The sequence below is a fragment of the Bombina bombina genome, chromosome 7 (assembly GCF_027579735.1).
Source record: "Bombina bombina isolate aBomBom1 chromosome 7, aBomBom1.pri, whole genome shotgun sequence".
Taxonomy (NCBI): Eukaryota; Metazoa; Chordata; class Amphibia; order Anura; family Bombinatoridae; genus Bombina; species Bombina bombina.
In genome coordinates, this window is record NC_069505.1 from 361,051,429 (window position 1) to 361,078,146 (window position 26,718).

Sequence of the window (26,718 nt, forward strand, 5' to 3'; positions counted from 1 at the left end):
ATTTAAATTTACTCAATTACAAAATTAATGTCTCACCTTATATAAGCAAGCTTAATAAATTATTTTCTCTTGCTTATTATAAGAATAGAGCAACAAAACCTTTATTTTTTCATATATAAGTATTCCTCAATTAAAGTATTCGTGATTATCACAGAATTTTCAGGCCTAAAAGGTCATAACCTGTATAAAATCAAAGATGGATCCTAGTGAAATAAAGAATGAATTCACTAATATCCATCAAAAATTGGAATATTTAGCCAGGGCCTTAACAGATGTGCAAACAGAAAATAAAGCACTTAAAACTCTAGTAAAAGAATGTTTACCAGTAAAGAGCTCAGAAGTCCCTGAACCTCACATTAATTACCCACAACCCTTTTCTGGTAAACGAAGTGAATATAGAGACTTTAAAAATGCTTGCAATTTACTTTTCTCACTCAGGCCTAAGACTTATCACTCTGAGAGAAACAAGGTTTGTACCACTATCTCCTTGCTCCAGGGGGAGCCTCGCTCATGGGCTAATAGATTTTTTGAGAGTAACCATCCAATTTTGGATTCCCTGGAAGAATTTTTTTTGGCCATGACAACCTTATATGAGGATTCCCACTCTCAGATAACGGCAGAAACGAAATTGAGATCCCTAAAACAGGGTAAAAGGAACGTAGAAGACTATATTACTGAATTCCAAATGTGGATTGATGATTCCAAATGGAATGAAATTAGTTTGAAGAACCAATTCAGATTGGGACTTTCGGAAACTTTAAAAGATGAGTTGTCCCGTTTGGAGATGCCTGAAACTCTGAACGGACTCATGAAATTAAGTACTACACTGGATCGCCGACTACGTGAAAGGAAGGCTGAGAGAGCAACCTATGACGGAACACCAAGACGTTCATTCCTTTACACATCAAACCCGGAAAAGGGGACTTCGAATCAGACACCAATGGAGATTGGAGCCATAAAGGGACCTTTAACAACCGAAGAAAAAGCCAGACACAGATCTGAGAATCTTTGCAAAAAGAACACTCCGTTACTAATTGCCCAATTCTTCAAAGACAGAAGAAGGGTAAGATTCATTCAAAACATAATATTTTATACTTCACTCAAAGACCTCAACTGACTCTTAACCTTTCTTTACAGTGGGATCAGAAAAACGTACGGTCTAAGGCATTGATCGATTCTGGGGCAGCCCGAAATTATATAGATATTTCTTTTGTTGATTTAAATAAAATCCCTATTGTTTGCAAGGCACAACCAGTCTCTGTTAAACTTATTGATGGCTCACTCATACAACATGGTCCCATTACCCATCAAACGATACCTTTACTAGTGACAACTGACAATGGACATACAGAATACCTGTCTTTTGACCTAATTTCTATACACATGCATACTCTCATTTTTAGGTTTTACATGGTTACAACAACATAACCCCAGCATAGACTGGTCCACTCCACAGGTAACATTAGAATCATCATTCTGTTTAAACACATGTTTCCCATTTCAGTTAATCTCTGCTATAGAACCAGAACTACCAGAAATTTATCAGGATCTGGCAGAGGTGTTTGATTTAAAAGAGGCAGAAAATCTCCCTCCTCATAGGGAGTTTGACTGTCCAATCGATTTGATACCTGGCTCTCAAATACCTCACGGCAAAATATACCCACTATTACAAGAAGAACTTTCTTACTTACGTTCTTATCTCGATGACAATCTCCGAAAGGGATTTATATCTCATTCAACCTCTCCAGCTGCTGCTGGAATGTTCTTAGTACGTAATAAGGATGGTACAATAAGACCTATTATTGACTACAGAGCTTTAAATGAAATAACTATTAAAAACAGGTATCCTTTACCCATCATACCCGAATTATTAGAACGGTTAAATGAAGCTACTATCTATTCAAAACTCGATCTTAAGGGGGCTTACAACCTTATCCGTATGAAAGAAGGTCACGAATGGAAAACCGCCTTTAGAACCCGTTATGGGCTTTTTCAATACAATGTAATGCCCTTCGGCCTAAGCAATGCTCCTGCAACCTTCCAGCATTTTATTAATGAAATATTCCACGACCTCATGGACATCTGTGTTATAATCTACTTAGATGATATCTTAATATACTCCAAAACTCCCACTGAACACGAAAAGCACGTAAGATGGGTGCTCACTCGTCTCAAGGAGCACAAATTATACGCTAAATTAGAAAAATGTGTATTCCACGTCTCTAAAATAAAATTTTTAGGTTACATAATAACTCCTAACCAAGTACAAATGGATCCTGAAAAAGTGTCTGCCATTAAAGATTGGCCTGCTCCCACTATTGTGAAAGTGTTACGCTTTATAGGTTTCGCTAACTTCTATCGAAAGTTTATCAAAAATTTCTCTTCAATAGTTAGACCACTGACACAACTAACTAGTTTTAATAAAAGATTCAAATGGTCTGACAAAGCCCAAGAAACCTTCGATAAACTTAAAGAGTTATTTTCTACAGCTCCAATCTTATCACTGCCCAACTTCGATCTTCAATTCCAACTCGAAGTAGATGCCTCTAATACAGGCATAGGTGCAGTACTCTCCCAACAACAAGGTGAAAATGGGGAAATTCACCCCTAGCCTTCTATTCAAAAACCCTAACTAGTGCAGAATGTAACTATAGTGTGGGAGACAGAGAATTGTTAGCAATAAAGAATGCTTTAGAACAGTGGAGACACCTCCTAGAAGGATCTAAACTCCCGTTCATAATCTTTAACGACCATAAGAATCTTGAATATTTAAAAACAAACAAGACTTTGACAGCCAGACAAGCCAGATGGTCTTTATTTTTAGACCGTTTTAACTTTATAATCACCTACAAACCTGGCAGTCTAAATACTAAGGCTGATGCTTTATCTCGTATACACGAAAGTCTGACTCATGAAACACCTAATTTTACTATCCCTCCTGAAAAAATCATAGGCGTCCTAACACCTATAGAACAAGAAGTTCGTAAAGCTTTAAAACAAGATTCAATACCTCACCAGTCTTGTGTTAAAAATTCTCAATCTGGTCTATATTACCATAACAGTCAATTGTATATACCTAAGAGTATGAGATCTTCAATACTCGCACACACCCATGATGATTATATGTCCGGTCATCCTGGAATTCAAAAAACCATTGACCTAACCAGACGTAATTTCTGGTGGCCTGGCATGAATAAATACATTTATGACTATGTATCAGAATGTGAGAATTGTGCCCGAAATAAATTAGTACATAAGAGACCAATTGGTTTACTCACACCTCTGCCTATCCCGGATAAACCATGGAGTACCATAGCCATGGATTTCATTGTTGAATTTCCACTTGCTCAACAATATAACACTATCATGGTAATAGTTGACCATTTAACCAGACTAGCTCATTTCATCCCTCTTAAGGGATTACCCTCAGCTATGACTTCCGCTAAAGCCTTTATTGACCAGATAGTCAGACTACATGGTTTACCTTCCAACATAATTACCGACAGGGGAACACAATTTACATCTTCTTTCTGGAGATCTCTTTGTAAACTATTAAAGATTGACCACCTTTATACCACTGCTTTCCATCCCCAGACAAATGGACTAACAGAGAGACTTAATCAGACCATAGAGCAATTTTTACGTTGTTACATATCACATCTCCAAGACGATTGGACAGTTTTCCTCCCCATGGCCGAATTCACATACAATAATTCAATAAGTGCCTCTATCAAAACTTCCCCCTTTTACGCAACATATGGTTATCACCCTAACACTATATCCCTTTCTAATAAATCAGTAAACTCTCCCACAGCAACTGAATTTACATGCAACCTCCAAGAAAGGTTAAATGTCCTAAAGAGACATCTAAAAGAAGCTAAACAATATCAAAAGACATATTATGACCTAAAACATAGAAAGGGACCTGATTATAAGATTGGGGACTTAGTACTTCTATCAACTAAGAATCTTAAACTCAAAGTTCCTAGCAAGAAACTTTCAAATCAGTTCTTGGGCCCATTTCCAATAGAACAAGTGATCAATTCTAACGTGGTTAGGCTTAAATTACCTAAAGACTATAAAATACATCCTTCTTTCCATATTTCATTATTGAAACCGTTTCCAATCAAAGAACATGCTTCTTTCATTCCACCACCTCCTATTATGGTGGATCATCAAGAAGAATTTGAGGTAGAATCCATACTGGATTCTAGGATAAACAGCCATAAATTGGAATACCTCATTAAATGGAAGGGTTACGGCCCAGAGGAAAACTCTTGGCTCATCCATTCTGAAGTCCATTCTCCCAGGTTGATCAAGACTTTCCATAAGAAATATCCACTCAAACCTCATAAGGAATCCCCGGGGGTGATTCCCTGAGGAGGGGGTCATGTGATATCCCTTTAAATCTGAACCTGCAATAGCACTTCCTTCCTTTTTAAGGAAGTGCTTACCCCTCAATCAGGGCCTGAAAATTAAAGCTGATTCTCACAGCTAACCCTGCTCCTCTGTGAAGCTACTTTCTCTCAAGTCTTTTTTGACAAGTCTTTCAGGTCTTTTGTTGCATATCCGATACCCGCTGGGTATCAGCTGCTAATCCTATCCTTACCGGGATTCATCTTCCGGATTCTTACGCCTACCGGATCTTCTTACCTCACGCCGAAGTCGCGCTCACACCAAACAGACACCGGATCAAAGAGCTGCCTTCCTCCTCACTGTTAGCCTTCTCAAAGGCATTACCGCTCTCCACGCTACATCCACCGCTTCAGTTTGAGATAAGTACCGCTCTCCACGCTCCAATGTGTTTATTATATAACGGCTTAACTTGAAACCCTATTGTTTGTTATATAACGAATCTATATCTGCACATTATACTCTGTCAACAGCGGTTTGGGTTACAAGCTAGTATGTCTGGACTGTATATATTTTATTGCGTGAATGTGTGAGTGTGTGAAGAAAGGATCTCTATTTTAACCTAGCAGTATAATCTTTGGATTTATTGGAACTGCTTGAATCTTCATTAACTCTTTCATTACCTAATGTTTTCATAAGAGTTTCTCTGAACTTCAGTTAAAGTTTATGTTTTATTCTCTTCTGTTGCCAATATATATATATAGTTCTATTTTGTGAAGTCCCATTTAAATTTACTCAATTACAAAATTAATGTCTCACCTTATATAAGCAAGCTTAATAAATCATTTTCTCTTGCTTATTATAAGAATAGAGCAACAAAACCTTTATTTTTTCATATACAAGTATTCCTCAATTAAAGTATTCGTGATTATCACAGAGGTAAACAAAAAACATTCTGGAACTCTCAGGGCCCTTCAGAGTCACACAAGGATATTGTTTTCGCTTTCAATCAGACAGTGTCACAGCAGTGGCTTATCACCAGGGCAGATGAACTAGTGGCTCCCTGGTCATTCAAGCTAATTTACATTTTTCCTCCATTTGTGTTGCTATCGAGGGTGATAGCCAGAATCAAACAAGAACACACTTCAGTCAATCTAATTCTACTAGCTTGGCCTTACAGATCTGATTTAAGTGTCCCTGTGCGCACCTTCCACTCAGAAAGGGCATTCTTTCTCAATGGCCTTTCTTTCATCAGAATTTCAAAACAATAAATGTGATGGCCTGTGATTGAGCATCTAGTGCTGTACTAAAGAGTGATAAGGTAATCTATACCTTGATTCAAGCCAAAAAAAGCCTGTCACCAGGCATGTATATCACAAGGTGCTAGCAAGGATACTGTTGGAATACATTCCTGATTCCTAGAGTTCTCGAGTTTCTAAGGGACAGCCTGAAGATAAGCTTCGTCCAATTCTCTTAAAGGTTAGATTACAGATAAGTCTTGTATCACAAAAGAAAAACCAGGATGCCTGATATCAAGACATTTGTTCAGGATTAATTCAGTTTTTCAAACAGTTATTCCTCTGTAGAATCTTAACCCCTTAACGACCAAGGACGTGCCAGGCACGTACTACAATAACCGGTCCTTAATGACCAAGGATGTGCCTGGCACATCCTCGGGTTTCAAGCGCTGGAAGTGATCGTGATCGCTTCCAGTCGCTTTCAGGGTATTGCAGTGATGCCTCGATATTGAGGCATCCTGCAATACCTTTTTTCTTTCCTAAGATATGGTGAGTCTACAACGTCATTAATTACTAGTGGGAATATCTCTCCTGTCCAGCAGGAGGCGGCAAAGAGCACCTCAGCAAAGCTGTTAAATATCACTCCCCTTCCTATAATCCCCAGTCATTCTCTTTGCCTTTGTCAATGGAGAAGGTAAAGTTTTGATGTCTGAAGACATGAAATCCTTTATGGGGATAGTTTTCCATGCAAGCAAGGATTTGGGTATAGCTGTAGTCCATGTCAATCTCTGCTGCAAAGTAGTGGTGGCTTTTAAGCAGTTAGGAAGTTGTAAGGTGGTGCTTACTTTGTTTCCTAACATATTGCTGCCCTAAGTATAGAAAGCCAGAGTTTGTTACTCTGTTCTTTATTTTTTCCACAGGTCTCTGTAAGGAGTTTGTGTCCTTTCACGCCTTGTGAGCTGTCTTCCTGCCAGATAGCTAGACTGCAGGTAAGTGCTTTTTTGTCTTCTAGGTATAGAAGACTTTGCACTTTAGAAGATTCATTATTTATATTCTGCAGTTTTTCTTTATATGATTTAGTTAGCCTTTTAATAGGATTTGATAGGCAGTATGCAGGCACTATGTGATTTTGGGATTGCACAATGGAACCGGGTGCTGCTAGTTTTTTATTTTTGGCAAATGTTTGTTTTGTTTATGTAGTAACGGTTGTTGCTATGTCTTTTTCGGATGTGCTGGTCATGTGATGCTTGTGTTTCAGTTATACGGAACGGATCAGCGTCTCTGTGTTGCTGCAGTCTGTCTCAGGAGACTTGAAAAGGACACAGAGACTGCACACAGTTGCGTGTCAGTCCCTGTGTCATTTTCAAGTCTCCTTGAGTTGTGGTAGGCACAGTTGTCCTTTTTTTAAAAAAAAATGTTTTCCTTTTTCTTGGGGCTGATTTTTCTTAGCTATGGGCATGGATAATGATGACATTGTTTTTAATAAATGTTTATTATGTATAGAGGCGTAAATTGTTTCTCCTTTTGCAATTTTGTACTACTTGTTTAGCTAGAACGCTTCAATGTAAATAAAAATTATTGCCTTATGAGCCTAATATCTCTCAGGATGATGCTGTTCAGGCAATTCCGCAGCCTTCTCCTCAAATATCCCAAGCCTCTATGGCATCACATGCAGTGCCCTGCGGTTCCTCTCAACCTCCTGGTGGGGTATATTTCCCTGCAGATTTCGCTGCACAGATATCCTCTGCGGTATCTGCAGCTTTATCTGCTTTTCCTGTTTTAGGAAAACGCAAGAGGAAAAGTAAACACTTAATAGATTGTAAAGTGCCTGTTGCAGCAGCTAATATACAGGTTGATCTTCCTCATAACTCTAGGGAGGATGTTACCCCAGTTCCTTCTGAGGGTAATTTTTTGTCTGAGGTGGAAGAAGTAAGCTTTAGGTTTAAGCTTGAACACCTTCATTTTTTATTAAAAGAGAATTTGACTACTTTGGATGATTCTGACTCTCCTGTTGTAGTTAACCCTAAGAAATCTAGTAAGCTTAATGGATTCTATATGTCTCTTCCTCTATGGAAGTGTTTCCTGTTCCAGATTGTGTGACAGAGATTATTGCGTAAGAATGGGAAAAAACAGGGATTCCTTTCTCCCCGTCTTAAGTTTTTAAGAAGATGTTTCCTATTGCTGAATCCATTAACGACTCTTGGCGCACGGTGACTAAAATAGATGGGGCTATTTCTTCTTCGGCTACGAGATCTACAATCCCTAAAGAGGATAGTTGCTCTTTTAAGGATCCAATAGATAAGAAGCTGGAGGTATATTTGAAGAAGATGTATGTGCACCACGGTCTTCAATGGCAACCTGCAGTTTGTATTGCCACAGTATCAAGTGCAGCATCTTATTGGTGCAATGCTTTGTCTGAATCTATTTTAGAGGAAACTTCGTTGGAGGAAATTCATGATAGGATTAAGGCTCTTAAACTAGCAAATTCTTTAATTTCTGATGCTAACATGCTAGTTATTAAATTGGGGGCCAAGCTGTCTGGTTTCTCTGTCTTGGCTCGCAAGGCTTTGTGGCTTAAGTCTTGGTCAGCTTATATTTCCTCCAAGTCTAAGCTTTTGGCGCTTTCTTACAAGGGTAAGACTTTATTTGGGCCTGGACTGAAGAATTAATATCTGATATTACGGGTGGAAAAGGATCTTTTCTACCGCAAGACAAGAAGATATAAGATTTAAAGGACGTCCAAAGTAATTTTAGTTCTTTTCGTAATTTCAAAGGTCAAAAGCCGTCCTCTTCCGCTTTCAAACAGGAGCAATCAAAGTCCTCTTGGAGACCCAGTCAGTCCTGGAACAAGGGGAAGCAATCTAAGAAACCCTCAGCTGAGTCTGTCAGCATGATGGGTTGGCCTCCGGTCCGGAGTCAGATTAAGTGGGGGGCAGAATTTCCCTATTTTATCGGGAGTGGTTAGGAGATGTCCCAGATCATTAGGCTGTGGGCATTGTTTCTCAGGGTTACAAGATAGAATTAAATTTTCTCCCTCCCAGGGGTAGGTTTCACCTCTCAAGGTTGTCTGCAGATCAGGTAAAAAGAGAGGCATTCTTGAACTGCATTCAGGATCTTTTCTCTCTGGGAGTGATTGTTCCAGTTCCAGTAAAGGAACAGGGTCTAGGATTCTATTCAAATCCTGTTTGTGGTTCCCAAAAAAGAGGGAACTTTTCATCTCATTTTAGACATAAAGTGTCTCAACAAGTTTCGGTCCATTCTTCTTTTGGTCCAAGAAGGTCAGTTCATGATGACAATAGACCTGAAGGACGCATATCTTAATGTCCCTATTCACAGGGATCATTACAAATTTCTGAGATTCGCTTTTTTAGACACACATTTTCAGTTTGCGGCACTTCCGTTTGGCCTTGCTACAGCTCCCAGAATCTTCTCAAAACTTCTGGGGGGGCTCTTTTGGCAGTGATCAGGTCTCAGGGAATTGCAGTGGCGCCTTACTTAGACTACATTTTGATTCAGGCACCATCTTTTCAACAAGCAAGCTCCTATACAAAGATCGCTTTTCTGGACAACCACTTTCAGTTTGGAGCTCTTCTGTTTGGCCTTGCCACAGCTCCCAGAATTTTCTCAAAGGTTCTGGGGGCTCTCTTGGCAGTGATTCGGTCTCGGGGAATTGCAGTGGCGCCCTATCTGGACGACATTCTGGTTCAGGCGCCATCTTTTCAACAAGCAAACTCACACAGAGATCTTGTTGTCTTTTCTACGTTCCCACGGGTGGAAAGTGGATCTGGGAAAGAGTTCCCTTGTTCCATCTACAAGGGTGGTGTTCATAGGGACTATAGTAGATTCCCTTTCTATGAAGATGTTTTAAATGGAAAGAGTCCACAGCTGCATTCATTACTTTTGGGAAATAAGAACCTTCCCACCAGGAGGAGGCAAAGACACCCCAGCCAAAGGCTTAAAGGGACAGTCTAGTATTAATTAAACTTTCATTATTCAGATTAATTTTAATCAACTTTCCAATTTACTTTTATCATCAAATTTGCTTTTTTCTCTTGGTATTCTTAGTTTAAACTAAACATAGGTAGGCTCATATGCTAATTTCTAAGCCTTTGAGGGCTGCCTCTTATCACAGGCTTTTTAAATCTCTTTCCAACACAAAGTGACAGAAAGTACACGTGGGCCATATAGATAACACTGTGTTCAGGCACAGGGGATTATTTAAGATCCAGCATAAAACAATGCTAACTTTAAGACAATAGATAATAAACAGTCACAGTCATGTGATCAGGGGGCTGGAAGAAGGTTCCTAGATACAAGGTAATCACAGAGGTAAAAAGTATATTAATATAACTGTGTTGTTTATGCAAAACTGGGGAATGGGTAATAAAGGGATTATCTATCTTTTAAAACAATAACAATTCTAAGGTAGACTGTCCCTTTAAATGCTCCTCCCATTCCCCTCATTCCCCCAGTCATTCTTTGCCTTTCGTCCCAGGAGGTTGGCAGAGAAGTATCAGAATTTTTAATTTTTGTTTTTGTCTCTTATGGAGGGTAGTACTCTTCGGCATGGGACAGGAGTTTTAAGTAGTCCTGTCAGTCTCTCAGTGAGGGCTTGTTTGAAAGTTAGAGTTCGGAGATGCAGGGAGAATATTTCTGTGAAACCATCCCGACTCATGTTAACGGCTCCTCAAGTAATCCGCGTTGTCGAACTTCGCTCCGCTGCCTGTTTTCTTCTCTCAAGTCCATGGCGGAGGCGATGCTACTATCCGTCACACTTGAAAGGCCGTGTTCTTGTTCCATGGCGTAGATTCCAGTAAAATTGTTTCACCTATATTATTTCACCTATATGGATGTAAATTCATTCTCCTTATTCCCCATAACTTGGTTTTATGTACAAACTTAAAAAGAAATCGTGTCAGGTCATGTATCCTTTAGCACAAATTTTATTTATTACACAAGTAATATAAATTTATAACCTATGTCTTAGTAAAATTGTAACTTATGAATCTGCAATTTGACAGCATATAATTTTGACATCTTTGTATACAAACCGATCCTCTAAATCCTCTAAATTGAGATTTGGATCCGTTACGACATCAGGCTCTGACATTGAACAATGAAATTACATCAGATGTTTTGATTTCAAGGGGTAACTCTACCTTCCAAAAGAAATTTAGTTGGGCACTGCCATGTGGAAAATGGCCCTGGTTTATCCGTTTTATATATAAAGTGCTTGTATTATGTGCATTCTATTATTGATGTTATTAAAGCATTAAAGTGGAAATCGAGATTATCGTATATATAGAAAAAGCTATAGGATGCCGAGGAAAGATATTATGTGAGCAAAATATTTGAGACTTAATATTGTTAGACACAATAGCTTGCCGATTGGCTTTCCCATTTGACAGACTTAACTTACTCCTCCTAGCACGCCTGTTCTGTTGACATGAGTTTGATGACACTTAACACTGCATCAACTGATTGACATCTTCAAAAGCAAATCCAATTTTATCATCTCATGAAGATATTATTCAGCTACAGTGATATCGTTGGAGTTTTTTGTTAAATATGTGTATGGCATCAATCATAAATATTTATGCAAAGTTGATGTGTATTAAAACTGACATATATATCGAGACTTTTACGCTCATAGTCTTTTTTTATATGATCAAACATCATTGCATGTGCATATACATTGTCCTATGAAGCTGAGGAAAGACATATTCGGCTAGATTTAGAGTTTTGTCGGTAAAGACCCGCGTAGGTAACGCTGCTTTTTTTCCTACCACTGCTTCCAAACAACGCTGGTATTTAGAGTTGTCTGAGGGGCTGTGTTAGGCTCCAAAAAGGGAGTGTTGAGCCGAATATACCGCCACTTCAACCCTCAATACCAGCGTTGCTTACGGTAGCGGTAAGCTGGCAAAACGTGCTTGTGCACGATTCCCCCATAGAAAACAATGGGGCAGTTTGGGCTGAAAAAAAAACCTAACACCTGCAAAAAAGCAGCGTTCAGCTCCTAACGCAGCCCCATTGTTTCCTATGGGTAAACACTTTCTAAGTCTGCACCAAAAATGAACCCCGAGTCTAAACATCCCTAACCTTACACTTATTAACCCCTAATCTGCCGCCCCCGCTATCGCTGACACCTGCATTACACAATTAACCCCTAATCTGCCGCTCCAGACACCAACGCCACCTACATTATCCCTATGAACCCCTAATCTGCTGCCCCTAACATCGCCGACACCTACATAATATTTATTAACCTCTAATCTGCCCCCCCCCCAACGTCGCCGCCACCTAACTTCAAGTATCAACCCCTAATCTGCCGACTGGACCTCGCCGCTACTATAATAAATGTATTAACCCCTAAAGCTAAGTCTAACCCTAAACACCCCCCTAAATTAAATAAAATTTTAATCTAACGAAATAAATTAACTCTTATTAACTAAAGTATTCCTATGTAAAACTAAATACTTACCTGTAAAATAAACCCTAATATAGCTACAATATAACAAATAATTATATTGTAGCTATTTTAGGATTTATATTTATTTTACAGGCAACTTTGTATTTATTTTAACTAGGTACAATAGCTATTAAATAGTTATTAACTATTTAATATTTACCTAGTTAAAATAATTACAAAATTACCTATAAAATAATTCCTGACCTAAGTTACAATTAAACCTAACATTACACTATCATTAAATTAATTAAATAAATTAACTACCAATACCAACAGTTAAATACTATTATTCCGCCAAACTTATACTATTGCCCATAACTCTTGAATTGCTAATGCAAAGCTCTTGAAATCAGGTATGCTGGTACAGCCTATTGCTCTGCTACATCTCATGCAATATTGACCTCATAGGTCATAAGGTAACGCAGCCATATTGCTTTTTGCGACAAATTTCGAAAAACGCTTAATAATCGTTATCTCTGGAACTGCTAATGTTACAACTTTGAAACTTGGTGTGTTCAGTGCTGCTATGAACTAGATTTGCCAGTGCTCAACAGAAGTGCCGTGGTCACATGATGTAGCAGCCATCTTGCATTTTAGCGCTGCGGAATCTGTTGGCGCTCTACAAATAACCGATAATAATAATAATAATAATAATAAATACAATTAAATAAACTAAACTAAATTACAAAAACAAACACTAAATTACAGAAAATAAAAAAATATTACAAGAATTTTAAACTAATTACAACTAATCTAAGCCCCTACCCTATTCTACATTACAAAGTAATCAGCTCTTTTACAGCCCTTAAAAGGGCTTTTCTTTCATGTAATTAGCAAGAGTCCATGAGCTAGTGACGTATGGGATATACATTCCTACCAGGAGGGGCAAAGTTTCCCAAACCTCAAAATGCCTACAAATACACCCCTCACCACACCCACAAATCAGTTTTACAATCTTTGCCTCCTATGGAGGTGGTGAAGTAAGTTTGTGCTAGATTCTACGTTGATATGCGCTCCGCAGCAGGTTGGAGCCCGGTTTTCCTCTCAGCGTGCAGTGAATGTCAGAGGGATGTGAGGAGAGTATTGCCTATTTGAATTCAATGATCTCCTTCTACGGGGTCTATTTCATAGGTTCTCTGTTATCGGTCGTAGAGATTCATCTCTTACCTCCCTTTTCAGATCGACGATATACTCTTATATATATATACCATTACCTCTGCTGATTTTCGTTTCAGTACTGGTTTGGCTTTCTACAACATGTAGATGAGTGTCCTGGGGTAAGTAAGTCTTATTTTCTGTGACACTCTAAGCTATGGTTGGGCACTTTTTTATAAAGTTCTAAATATATGTATTCAAACATTTATTTGCCTTGACTCAGGATGTTCAACATTCCTTATTTTCAGACAGTCAGTTTCATATTTGGGATAATGCATTTGAATAAGACAATTTTTTTCTTACCTTAAAATTTGACTTTTCCCTGTGGGCTGTTAGGCTCGCGGGGGCTGAAAATGCTTCATTTTATTGCGTCATTCTTGGCGCGGACTTTTTTGGCGCAAATTTTTTTTTCTGTTTCCGGCGTCATACGTGTCGCCGGAAGTTGCGTCATTTTTGACGTTCTTTTGCGCCAAAAATGTCGGCGTTCCGGATGTGGCGTCATTTTTTGGCGCCAAAAGCATTTAGGCGCCAAATAATGTGGGCGTCTTATTTGGCGCTAAAAAAATATGGGCGTCACTTTTGTCTCCACATTATTTAAGTCTCATTTTTTATTGCTTCTGGTTGCTAGAAGCTTGTTCACTGGCATTTTTTCCCATTCCTGAAACTGTCATTTAAGGAATTTGTTCATTTTTGCTTTATATGTTGTTTTTTCTATTACATATTGCAAGATGTCCCATGTTGAAGCTGAGTCAGAAGATACTTCTGGAAAATCGCTGCCTGGTGCTGGAGCTACCAAAGCTAAGTGTATCTGCTGTAAACTTTTGGTAGCTGTTCCTCCAGCTGTTGTTTGTATTGAATGTCATGACAAACTTGTTAATGCAGATAATATTTCCTTTAGTAAAGTTACATTACCTGTTGCTGTTCCATCAACATCTAATACTCAGAGTGTTCCTGATAACATAAGAGATTTTGTTTCTAAATCCATTAAGAAGGCTATGTCTGTTATTCCTCCTTCTAGTAAACGTAAAAAGTCTTTTAAAACTTCTCATTTTTTAGATGAATTTTTAAATGAACATCATCATTCTGATTCTGATAATGGCTCTTCTGGTTCAGAGGATTCTGTCTCAGAGGTTGATGCTGATAAATCTTCATATTTATTTAAAATGGAATTTATTCGTTCTTTACTTAAAGAAGTCCTAATTGCATTAGAAATAGAGGATTCTGGTCCTCTTGATACTAAATCTAAACGTTTAGATAAGGTTTTTAAATCTCCTGTAGTTATTCCAGAAGTTTTTCCTGTTCCTGGTGCTATTTCTGAAGTAATTTCCAGGGAATGGAATAATTTGGATAATTCATTTACTCCTTCTAAACGTTTTAAGCAATTATATCCTGTGCCATCTGACAGATTAGAATTTTGGGACAAAATCCCTAAGGTTGATGGGGCTGTCTCTACTCTTGCTAAGCGTACTACCATTCCTACGGCAGATGGTACTTCCTTTAAGGATCCTTTAGATAGGAAAATTGAATCCTTTCTAAGAAAAGCTTACTTGTGTTCAGGTAATCTTCTTAGACCTGCTATATCTTTGGCGGATGTTGCTGCAGCTTCAACTTTTTGGTTGGAAGCTTTAGCGCAACAAGTATCATATCATAATTCTCATAGCATTATTATTCTTCTTCAACATGCTAATAATTTTATTTGTGATGCCATCTTTGATATCATTAGAGTTGATGTCAGGTATATGTCTCTAGCTATTTTAGCTAGAAGAGCTTTATGGCTTAAAACTTGGAATGCTGATATGTCTTCTAAGTCTACTCTGCTTTCCCTTTCTTTCCAGGGTAATAAATTATTTGGTTCTCAGTTGGATTCTATTATCTCAACTGTTACTGGAGGGAAAGGAACTTTTTTACCACAGGATAAAAAATCGAAAGGTAAATTTAGGTCTAATAATCGTTTTCGTTCCTTTCGTCACAACAAGGAACGAAAGCCTGATCCTTCATCCTCAGGAGCGGTATCCGTTTGGAAACCATCTCCAGTCTGGAATAAATCCAAGCCTTTAAGAAAATCAAAGCCAGCTCCTAAGTCCACATGAAGGTGCGGCCCTCATTCCAGCTCAGCTGGTAGGGGCAGATTACGTTTTTTCAAAGGAATTTGGATCAATTCCGTTAACAATCTTTGGATTCAGAATATTGTTTCAGAAGGGTACAGAATTGGCTTCAAGATAAGGCCTCCTGCAAAGAGATTTTTTCTTTCCCGTGTCCCAGTAAATCCAGCGAAGGCTCAAGCATTTCTGAAATGTGTTTCAGATCTAGAGTTGGCTGGAGTAATTATGCCAGTTCCAGTTCTGGAACAGGGACTGGGGTTTTATTCAAATCTCTTCATTGTACCAAAGAAGGAGAATTCCTTCAGACCAGTACTGGATCTAAAAATATTGAATCTTTATGTAAGGATACCAACATTCAAAATGGTAACTGTAAGGACTATCCTGCCTTTTGTTCAGCAAGGGCATTATATGTCTACAATAGATTTACAGGATGCATATCTGCATATTCCGATTCATCCAGATCACTATCAGTTTCTGAGATTCTCGTTCCTAGACAAGCATTACCAGTTTGTGGCTCTGCCGTTTGGCCTAGCAACAGCTCCAAGAATTTTTACAAAGGTTCTCGGTGCCCTTCTGTCTGTAATCAGAGAACAGGGTATTGTGGTATTTCCTTATTTGGATCATATCTTGGTACTTGCTCAGTCTTCACATTTAGCAGAATCTCATACGAATCGACTTGTGTTGTTTCTTCAAGATCATGGTTGGAGGATCAATTTACTAAAAAGTTCATTGATTCCTCAGACAAGGGTAACCTTTTTGGGTTTCCAGATAGATTCAGTGTCCATGACTCTATCTTTGACAGACAAGAGACGTCTAAAATTGATATCAGCTTGTCGAAACAAAGGTTCTCGGTGCCCTTCTGTCTGTAATCAGAGAACAGGGTATTGTGGTATTTCCTTATTTGGACGATATCTTGGTACTTGCTCAGTCTTCACATTTAGCAGAATCTCATACGAATCGACTTGTGTTGTTTCTTCAAGATCATGATTGGAGGATCAATTTACTAAAAAGTTAATTGATTACTCAGACAAGGGTAACCTTTTTGGGTTTCCAGATAGATTCAGTGTCCATGACTCTATCTTTGACAGACAAGAGACGTCTAAAATTGATATCAGCTTGTCGAAACCTTCAGTCGCAATCATTCCCTTCGGTAGCCTTATGCATGGAAATTCTAGGTTTTATGACTGCTGCATCGGACGCGATCCCCTTTGCTCGTTTTCACATGCGACCTCTTCAGCTCTGTATGCTGAACCAGTGGTGCAGGGATTACACAAAGATATCTCAATTAATATCTTTAAAACCGATTGTACGACACTCTCTGACGTGGTGGACAGATCACCATCGTTTAGTTCAGGGGGCTTCTTTTGTTCTTCCGACCTGGACTGTAATCTCAACAGATGCAAGTCTTACAGGTTGGGGAGCTGTGTGGGGGTCTCTGACGGGACAAGGGGTTTGGGAATCTCAGGAGGTAAGATTACCGATCAATATTTTGGAACTCCGTGCAATTTTCAGAGCCCTTCTGTCTGTAATCAGAGAACAGGGTATTGTGGTATTTCCTTATTTGGACGATATCTTGGTACTTGCTCAGTCTTCACATTTAGCAGAATCTCATACGAATCGACTTGTGTTGTTTCTTCAAGATCATGATTGGAGGATCAATTTACTAAAAAGTTAATTGATTCCTCAGACAAGGGTAACCTTTTTGGGTTTCCAGATAGATTCAGTGTCCATGACTCTATCTTTGACAGACAAGAGACGTCTAAAATTGATATCAGCTTGTCGAAACCTTCGGTCGCAATCATTCCCTTCGGTAGCCTTATGCATGGAAATTCTAGGTTTTATGACTGCTGCATCGGACGCGATCCCCTTTGCTCGTTTTCACATTGCGACCTCTTCAGCTCTGTATGCTGAACCAGTGGTGCAGGGATTACACAAAGATATCTCAATTAATATCTTTAAAACCGATTGTACGACACTCTCTGACGTGGTGGACAGATCACCATCGTTTAGTTCAGGGGGCTTCTTTTGTTCTTCCGACCTGGACTGTAATCTCAACAGATGCAAGTCTTACAGGTTGGGGAGCTGTGTGGGGGTCTCTGACGGGACAAGGGGTTTGGGAATCTCAGGAGGTGAGATTACCGATCAATATTTTGGAACTCCGTGCAATTTTCAGAGCTCTTCAGTCTTGGCCTCTTCTAAAGAGAGAATCGTTCATTTGTTTTCAGACAGACAATGTCACAACTGTGGCATACATCAATCATCAAGGAGGGACTCACAGCCCTCTGGCTATGAAAGAAGTATCTCAAATTCTGGTTTGGGCGGAATCCAGCTCCTGTCTAGTTTCTGCGGTTCATATCCCAGGTATAGACAATTGGGAAGCGGATTATCTCAGTCACCAAACGTTGCATCCGGGCGAATGGTCTCTTCACCCAGAAGTATTTCTTCAGATTGTCCAAATGTGGGGACTTCCAGAAATAGATCTGATGGCCTCTCATCTAAACAAGAAACTTCCCAGGTATCTGTCCAGATCCAGGGATCCTCAAGCGGAAGCAGTGGATGCATTGTCACTTCCTTGGAAGTATCATCCTGCTTATATCTTTCCGCCTCTAGTTCTTCTTCCAAGAGTGATCTCCAAGATTCTGAAGGAATACTCGTTTGTTCTGCTGGTAGCTCCAGCATGGCCTCACAGGTTTTGGTATGCGGATCTTGTCCGGATGGCCTCTTGCCAACCGTGGACTCTTCCGTTAAGACCAGACCTTCTGTCTCAAGGTCCTTTTTTCCATCAGGATCTCAAATCCTTAAATTTAAAGGTATGGAGATTGAACGCTTGATTCTTAGTCAAAGAGGTTTCTCTGACTCTGTGATTAATACTATGTTACAGGCTCGTAAATCTGTATCTAGGGAGATATATTATATAGAGTCTGGAAGACTTATATTTCTTGGTGTCTTTCTCATCATTTTTCCTGGCATTCTTTTAGAATTCCGAGAATTTTACAGTTTCTTCAGGATGGTTTGGAGAAAGGTTTGTCTGCAAGTTCCTTGAAAGGACAAATCTCTGCTCTTTCTGTTCTTTTTCACAGAAAGATTGCTAATCTTCCTGTTATTCATTGTTTTGTGCAAGCTTTGGTTCGTATTAAAAAAGTTTGAATTTGGTTCTGGGGGCTCTTCAAGCTCTTCCATTTGAACCTATGCATTCATTGGACATTAAATTACTTTCTTGGAAAGTTTTGTTCCTTTTGGCCATCTCTTCTGCCAGAAGAGTTTCTGAATTATCTGCTCTTTCTTGTGAGTCTCCTTTTCTGATTTTTCATCAGGATAAGGCAGTGTTGCAAACTTCTTTTGAATTTTTACCTAAGGTTGTGAATTCCAACAACATTAGTAGAGAAATTGTGGTTCCTTCATTATGTCCTAATCCTAAGAATTCTAAGGAGAAATCATTGCATTCTTTGGATGTAGTTAGAGCTTTGAAATATTATGTTGAAGCTACTAAGAATTTCCGAAAGACTTCTAGTCTATTTGTTATCTTTTCCGGTTCTAGGAAAGGTCAGAAGGCTTCTGCCATTTCTTTGGCATCTTGGTTGAAATCTTTAATTCATCATGCTTATGTCGAGTCGGGTAAAACTCTGCCTCAAAGGATTACAGCTCATTCTACTAGGTCAGTTTCTACTTCCTGGGCGTTTAGGAATGAAGCTTCGGTTGATCAGATTTGCAAAGCAGCAACTTGGTCTTCTTTGCATACTTTTTCTAAATTCTACCATTTTGATGTGTTTTCTTCTTCTGAAGCTGTTTTTGGTAGAAAAGTACTTCAGGCAGCTGTTTCAGTTTGAATCTTCTGCTTATGTTTTCAGTTTTTTTCATTATAAAATTTAATCTTTATTTTGGGTGTGGATTATTTTTCAGCGGAATTGGCTGTCTTTATTTTATCCCTCCCTCTCTAGTGACTCTTGCGTGGAAAGATCCACATCTTGGGTAGTCATTATCCCATACGTCATTAGCTCATGGACTCTTGCTAATTACATGAAAGAAAACATAATTTATGTAAGAACTTACCTGATAAATTTATTTCTTTCATATTAGCAAGAGTCCATGAGGCCCACCCTTTTTGTGGTGGTTATGATTTTTTTGTATAAAGCACAATTATTCCAATTCCTTATTTTTTATGCTTTCGCACTTTTTTCTTATCACCCCACTTCTTGGCTATTCGTTAAACTGATTTGTGGGTGTGGTGAGGGGTGTATTTGTAGGCATTTTGAGGTTTGGGAAACTTTGCCCCCCCTGGTAGGAATGTATATCCCATACGTCACTAGCTCATGGACTCTTGCTAATATGAAAGAAATTAATTTATCAGGTAAGTTCTTACATAAATTATGTTTTTGCGGGGCATGCCTCAAAGTAATCAGCTCTTTTGCCTGTAAAAAAAAAATACAACCCCCCCCCACATTAAAACCCACCACCCACATACCCCTACTCTAACCCACCCAAACCCCCCTTAAATAAACCTAACACTACCCCCCTGAAGATCTCCCTACCTTGAGTCGTCTTCACCCAGCGGGCCGAAGTCTTCATCCAATGGGGCAGAAAAGGACATCCAGACCAGCAGAAGTCTTCATCCTATCCGGGCAGAAGAGGACATCCGGACCGGCAGATATCTTCATCCAAGCGGCATCTTCTATCTTCATCCATCCAGAGCGGAGCCGAGCCATCTTCTTCCCAGTTGACGCAGATCCATCCTCTTCAACCAACGCCTACTCGCCGAATGAAGGTTCCTTTAAATGAGGTTATCCAAGATGGTGTCCCTCGAATTCCGATTGGCTGATAGGATTCTATCAGCCAATCGGAATTAAGGTAGGAAAAATCTGATTGGCTGATTCAATCAGCCAATCAGATTGAGCTTGCATTCTATTATCTGTTCCGATCAGCCAATAGAATGCGAGCTCAATCTGATTGGCTGATTGATTAGCCAATCGGATTGAACTTGATTCTGATTGGCTAATTGAATCAGCCAATCAGATTTTTCCTACCTTAATTCCGATTGGCTGATAGAATCCTATCAGCCAATCGGAATTCGAGAGACGCCATCTTGGATGACGTCATTTAAAGGAACCTTCATTCGGCGAGTAGGCGTCGGTTGAAGAGGATGGATCCGTGTTGGCTGGGAAGAAGATGGCTCCGCTCCGGATGGATGAAGATAGAAGATGCCGCTTGGATGAAGACGTCTGCCGGTCCGGATGTCCTCTTCTGCCTAGATAGGATGAAGACTTCTGCCGGTCTGGATGTCCTCTTCTGCCCCATCGGATGAAGACTTTGGCCCGGCTGGGTGACGACGATTCAAGGTAGGGAGATCTTCAGGGGGGTAGTGTTAGGTTTATTTAAGGGGGGTTTGGGTGGGTTAGAGTAGGGGTATGTGGGTGGTGGGTTTTAATGTTGGGGGGTTGTATTTTTTTTTTTACAGGCAAAAGAGCTGATTATTTTGGGGCATGCCCGGCAAAAAGCCCTTTTAAGGGCTGGTAAAAGAGCTGATTACTTTGTAATGTAGAATAGGGTAGGGACTTTTATTATTTTGTTTTTTTTTATTGTATTAGGGGGCTTAGATTAGGTGTAATTAGTTTAAAATTCTTGTAATATTTTTTTATTTTCTGTAATTTAGTGTTTGTTTGTTTTGTAGTTTAGTTTATTTAATTGTAGGTATTAGTAGTTAATTTATTTAATTAATTTAATGATAGTGTAGTGTTAGGTTTAATTGTAATTTAGGTTAGGAATTATTTTACAGGTAATTTTGTCATTATTTTAACTAGGTAGCTATTAAATAGTTAATAACTATTTTATAGCTATTGTACCTAGTTAAAATAAATACAAAGTTGCCTGTAAAATAAATATAAATCCTAAAATAGCTACAATATAATTATTCGTTATATTGTAGCTATATTAGGGTTTATTTTACTGGTTAGTATTTAGTTTTAAATAGGAATACTTTAGTTAATAAGAGTTAATTTATTTCGTTAGATTAAAATTATATTTAACTTATGGGGGGTTAGGGTTAGACTTAGCTTTAGGGGTTAATACATTTATTATAGTAGTGGCGAGGTCCGGTCGGCAGATTAGGGGTTAATACTTGAAGTTAGGTGGCGGCGACATTGGGGGGGCAGATTAGGGGTTAATAAATATTATGTAGGTGTCGGCAATGTTAGGGGCAGCAGATTAGGTGTTCATAGGGATAATGTAAGTGGCATCGATGTGCGGTCGGCAGATTAGGGGTTAAAAATATTTATTATAGTGGCGGCGATGTGGGGGGACCTCGGTTTAAGGGTACATAGGTAGTTTATGGGTGTTAGTGTACTTTAGATCACTGTAGTTAAGAGCTTTATATACCGGCGTTAGCCCATAAAGCTCTTAACTACAGCCTTTCCATGGGCGTTAGGAGTCTTGTCGGTAGAGGGTGTAACGCTCACTTCATCCAAGACTCTAAATACCAGCGTTAGGAAGATCCCATTGAAAAGATAGGATACGCAACTGGCGTAAAGGGGATCTGCGGTATGGAAAAGTCGCGGCTTGAAAGTGAGCGGTACACCTTTACCTGGCCAACTCTAAATACCAGCGGTGTTAGGACCCCTAAACGCTGCTTTTGACGGCTAACGCAGAACTCTAAATCTAGGTGAATGTGAGTAAAACATATGCTATTTATTTTCTATAATCGTATGATGGATTGGTAGCCGCACTTACAATGATCGTTATAGCATTAGCATAATTTACTTATAAATGTGATCTTCTAATCAGCCTCATCCACTCAAACACATTTCCTCTGTATGTGACATTAAAGCTTGAGGATTGGTGCTCTTATTTGACAGATCTCACTCCCCCCAACACGCCTTCTTTTTTCATCATGTGTTTTTGATACGTAAGACTATGTCAATTGAGTGACATCTTTATAAGCCAAACCAGCACTACCATGTCATAAATAGAAACCAATCACGTTGTGAGGTGGGTGATAGAGTAAAATAAATAGCGTCCAGTAGCAGCAGCCCGCACCCCCTCTGAGGAAGCGTTCTTTGTGAAACGCTCGTCAAGGGTCCGACAGGAGCAGCTTTGTTTCTCCTAGTTGTCTACTTTTAAATTGCTTACATTGGTTAAAATAATGGCTTGTTGATATATTTGCACTTTCGTCTCAGCCTACAGTCTTAGCATTAATACTATAAATGTAATTTAGCCGTCGGATTGTAAGGGATTAGTGTACTTTAGCTTATTTTTGACTGCGGGCTGATAGGTATCATTTCATAAGATTATTGTGACACATTTATATTCGAAATTAACCAGGTTCAAGTGTTTTTAATTCATTTTAGCCCTAGCTATTGTATGACTGATTATTCCTAGTTTATAATGTATGAATGGGATGAAACTCTTATGGAATAATATTTTCTTCACTTATCCTACTCTAATTTTGCGGAGTTAAAAGGTATTTTATATTGTGGAGCTAATTCCTGTATACTCAATTGTACAATTAGTTTAGCTCCACAACAGGTAAGAACTCTAATGGCACTCTAAATTTTAGTATTTACTATCGGCTAGATTTAGAGTTTTGTCGGTAACGACCCGAAAATCTAACGCCTGCTTTTTTCTGGCCGCACCATAAAAATAACTCTGGTATTGAGAGTCCACATAAAGGCTGCGCTAGACTCCAAAAAAGGAGCGTAGAGCATATTTAACGCAGCTTCAACTCTCGATACCAGAGTTGCTTACGCAAGCGGCCAGCCTCAAAAACCTGCTCGTGCACGATTCTCCCATAGAAAACAATGGGGCTGTTTGAGCTGAAAAAAAAACACCTGCAAAAAAGCCGCGTTCAGCTCTTAACGCAGCCCCATTGTTTGCTATGCGGAAACACTTCCTACGTCTGCACCTAACACCCTAACATGTACCCCGAGTCTAAACACCCCTAACCTTACACTTATTAACCCCTAATCTGCCGCCCCCGCTATCGCTGACCCCTGCATATTATTATTAACCCCTAATCTGCCGCTCCGTAAACAGCCGCTACTTACATTATCCCTATGTACCCCTAATCTGCTGCCCTAACATCGCCGACCCCTATATTATATTTATTAACCCCTAATCTGCCCCCCACAACGTCGCCTCCACCTGCCTACACTTATTAACCCCTAATCTGCCGACCGGACCTGAGCGCTACTATAATAAAGTTATTAACCCCTAATCCGCCTTACTAACCCTATAATAAATAGTATTAACCCCTAATCTGCCCTCCCTAACATCGCCGACACCTAACTTCAATTATTAACCCCTAATCTGCCGACTGGAGCTCACCGCTATTCTAATAAATGTATTAACCCCTAAAGCTAAGTCTAACACTAACACCCCCCTAAGTTAAATATAATTTACATCTAACGAAATTAATTTTCTTTCATGTAATTAGCAAGAGTCCATGAGCTAGTGACGTATGGGATATACATTCCTACCAGGAGGGGCAAAGTTTCCCAAACCTCAAAATGCCTATAAATACACCCCTCACCACACCCACAATTCAGTTTTACAAACTTTGCCTCCGATGGAGGTGGTGAAGTAAGTTTGTGCTAGATTCTACGTTGATATGCGCTCCGCAGCAAGTTGGAGCCCGGTTTTCCTCTCAGCGTGCAGTGAATGTCAGAGGGATGTGAGGAGAGTATTGCCTATTTGAATGCAGTGATCTCCTTCTAAGGGGTCTATTTCATAGGTTCTCTGTTATCGGTCGTAGAGATTCATCTCTTACCTCCCTTTTCAGATCGACGATATACTCTTATATATACCATTACCTCTGCTGATTCTCGTTTCAGTACTGGTTTGGCTATCTGCTATATGTAGATGAGTGTCCTGGGGTAAGTAAGTCTTATTTTCTGTGACACTCCAAGCTATGGTTAGGCACTTTGTTTATAAAGTTCTAAATATATGTATTCAAACATTTATTTGCCTTGACTCAGAATGTTCAACTTTCCTTATTTTCAGACAGTCAGTTTCATATTTGGGATAATGCATTTTGATTTGACCATTTTTTCTTACCTTAAAAAATTTGACTTTTTCCCTGTGGGCTGTTAGGCTCGCGGGGGCTGAAAATGCTTCATTTTATTGCGTCATTCTTGGCGCGGACTTTTTTGGCGCAAAAATTCTATTTCCGTTTCCGGCGTCATACGTGTCGCCGGAAGTTGCGTCATTCTTTGACGTTATTTCGCGCCAAAAATGTCGGCGTTCCGGATGTGGCGTCATTTTTGGCGCCAAAAAGCATTTAGGCGCCAAATAATGTGGGCGTCTTATTTGGCGCGAAAAAATATGGGCGTCGCTTTTGTCTCCACATTATTTAAGTTTCATTTTTTATTGCTTCTGGTTGCTAGAAGCTTGTTCTTTGGCATTTTTTCCCATTCCTGAAACTGTCATTTAAGGAATTTGATCAATTTTGCTTTATATGTTGTTTTTTCTCTTACATATTGCAAGATGTCTCACATTGCATCTGAGCCAGAAGATACTACAGGAAAATCGCTGTCAAGTGCTGAATCTACCAAAGCTAAGTGTATCTGCTGTAAACTTTTGGTAGCTATTTCTCCAGCTGTTGTTTGTATTGATTGTCATGACAAACTTGTTAAAGCAGATAATATTTCCTTTAGTAAAGTACCATTGCCTGTTGCAGTTCCCTCAACATCTAAGGTGCAGAATGTTCCTGATAATATAAGAGATTTTGTTTCTGAATCCATAAAGAAGGCTATGTCTGTTATTTCTCCTTCTAGTAAACGTAAAAAATCTTTTAAAACTTCTCTCCCTACAGATGAATTTTTAAATGAACATCATCATTCTGATTCTGATGACTCCTCTGGTTCAGAGGATTCTGTCTCTGAGGTTGATGCTGATAAATCTTCATATTTATTTAAAATGGAATTTATTCGTTCTTTACTTAAAGAAGTTCTAATTGCTTTAGAAATAGAGGATTCTGGTCCTCTTGATACTAATTCTAAACGTTTAGATAAGGTATTTAAAGCTCCTGTGGTTATTCCAGAAGTTTTTCCTGTTCCTAATGCTATTTCTGCAGTAATTTCCAAAGAATGGGATAAATTGGGTAATTCATTTACTCCTTCTAAACGTTTTAAGCATTTATATCCTGTGCCGTCTGACAGATTAGAATTTTGGGACAAAATCCCTAAAGTTGATGGGGCTATTTCTACCCTTGCTAAACGTACTACTATTCCTACGTCAGATGGTACTTCGTTTAAGGATCCTCTAGATAGGAAAATTGAGTCCTTTCTAAGAAAAGCTTATCTGTGTTCAGGTAATCTTCTTAGACCTGCTATATCTTTGGCTGATGTTGCTGCAGCTTCAACTTTTTGGTTGGAAACTTTAGCGCAACAAGTAACACATCGTGATTCTCATGACATTATTATTCTTCTTCAGCATGCTAATAATTTTATCTGTGATGCCATTTTTGATATTATCAGAGTTGATGTCAGGTTTATGTCTCTAGCTATTTTAGCTAGAAGAGCTTTATGGCTTAAAACTTGGAATGCTGATATGGCTTCTAAATCAACTTTACTTTCTATTTCTTTCCAGGGTAACAAATTATTTGGTTCTCAGTTGGATTCCATCATTTCAACTGTTACTGGTGGGAAAGGAACTTTTTTACCACAGGATAAAAAATCTAAAGGTAAAAGCAGAGCTAATAATCGTTTTCGTTCCTTTCGTTTTCAACAAAGAACAAAAGCCTGATCCTTCATCCTCAGGAGCAGTTTCAGTTTGGAAACCATCTCCAGTCTGGAATAAATCCAAGCCAGCTAGAAAGGCAAAGCCTGCTTCTAAGTCCACATGAAGGTGCGGCCCTCATTCCAGCTCAGCTGGTAGGGGGCAGGTTACGTTTTTTTCAAGGAAATTTGGATCAATTCTGTTCACAATCTTTGGATTCAGAACATTGTTTCAGAAGGGTACAGAATTGGTTTCAAGATAAGACCTCCTGCAAAGAGATTTTTTCTTTCCCGTGTCCCAGTAAATCCAGTAAAAGCTCAAGCATTTCTGAAATGTGTTTCAGATCTAGAGTTGACTGGAGTAATTATGCCAGTTCCAGTTCAGGAACAGGGGATGGGGTTTTATTCAAATCTCTTCATTGTACCAAAGAAGGAGAATTCCTTCAGACCAGTTCTGGATCTAAAAATATTGAATCGTTATGTAAGGATACCAACGTTCAAAATGGTAACTATAAGGACTATCTTGCCTTTTGTTCTGCAAGGGAATTATATGTCCACAATAGATTTACAGGATGCATATCTGCATATTCCGATTCATCCAGATCATTTTCAGTTCCTGAGATTCTCTTTTCTGGACAAGCATTACCAGTTTGTGGCTCTGCCGTTTGGCCTAGCTACAGCTCCAAGAATTTTTACAA

At 39.1% G+C, this 26,718-nt stretch overlaps 1 protein-coding gene across 1 annotated transcript in view; it reads left to right on the forward strand.

The window, feature by feature from the left end:
- Positions 1-26,718, forward strand: part of CFAP92 (cilia and flagella associated protein 92 (putative)) — a 207,551-nt gene that overhangs the window by 148,102 nt on the left and 32,731 nt on the right. The window contains exons 15-16 of the mRNA XM_053689398.1: positions 1,404-1,456; positions 1,544-1,558. Coding sequence (XP_053545373.1) covers positions 1,404-1,456; positions 1,544-1,558 — 68 coding nt within the window. The remainder of the gene's footprint in view (positions 1-1,403; positions 1,457-1,543; positions 1,559-26,718) is intronic.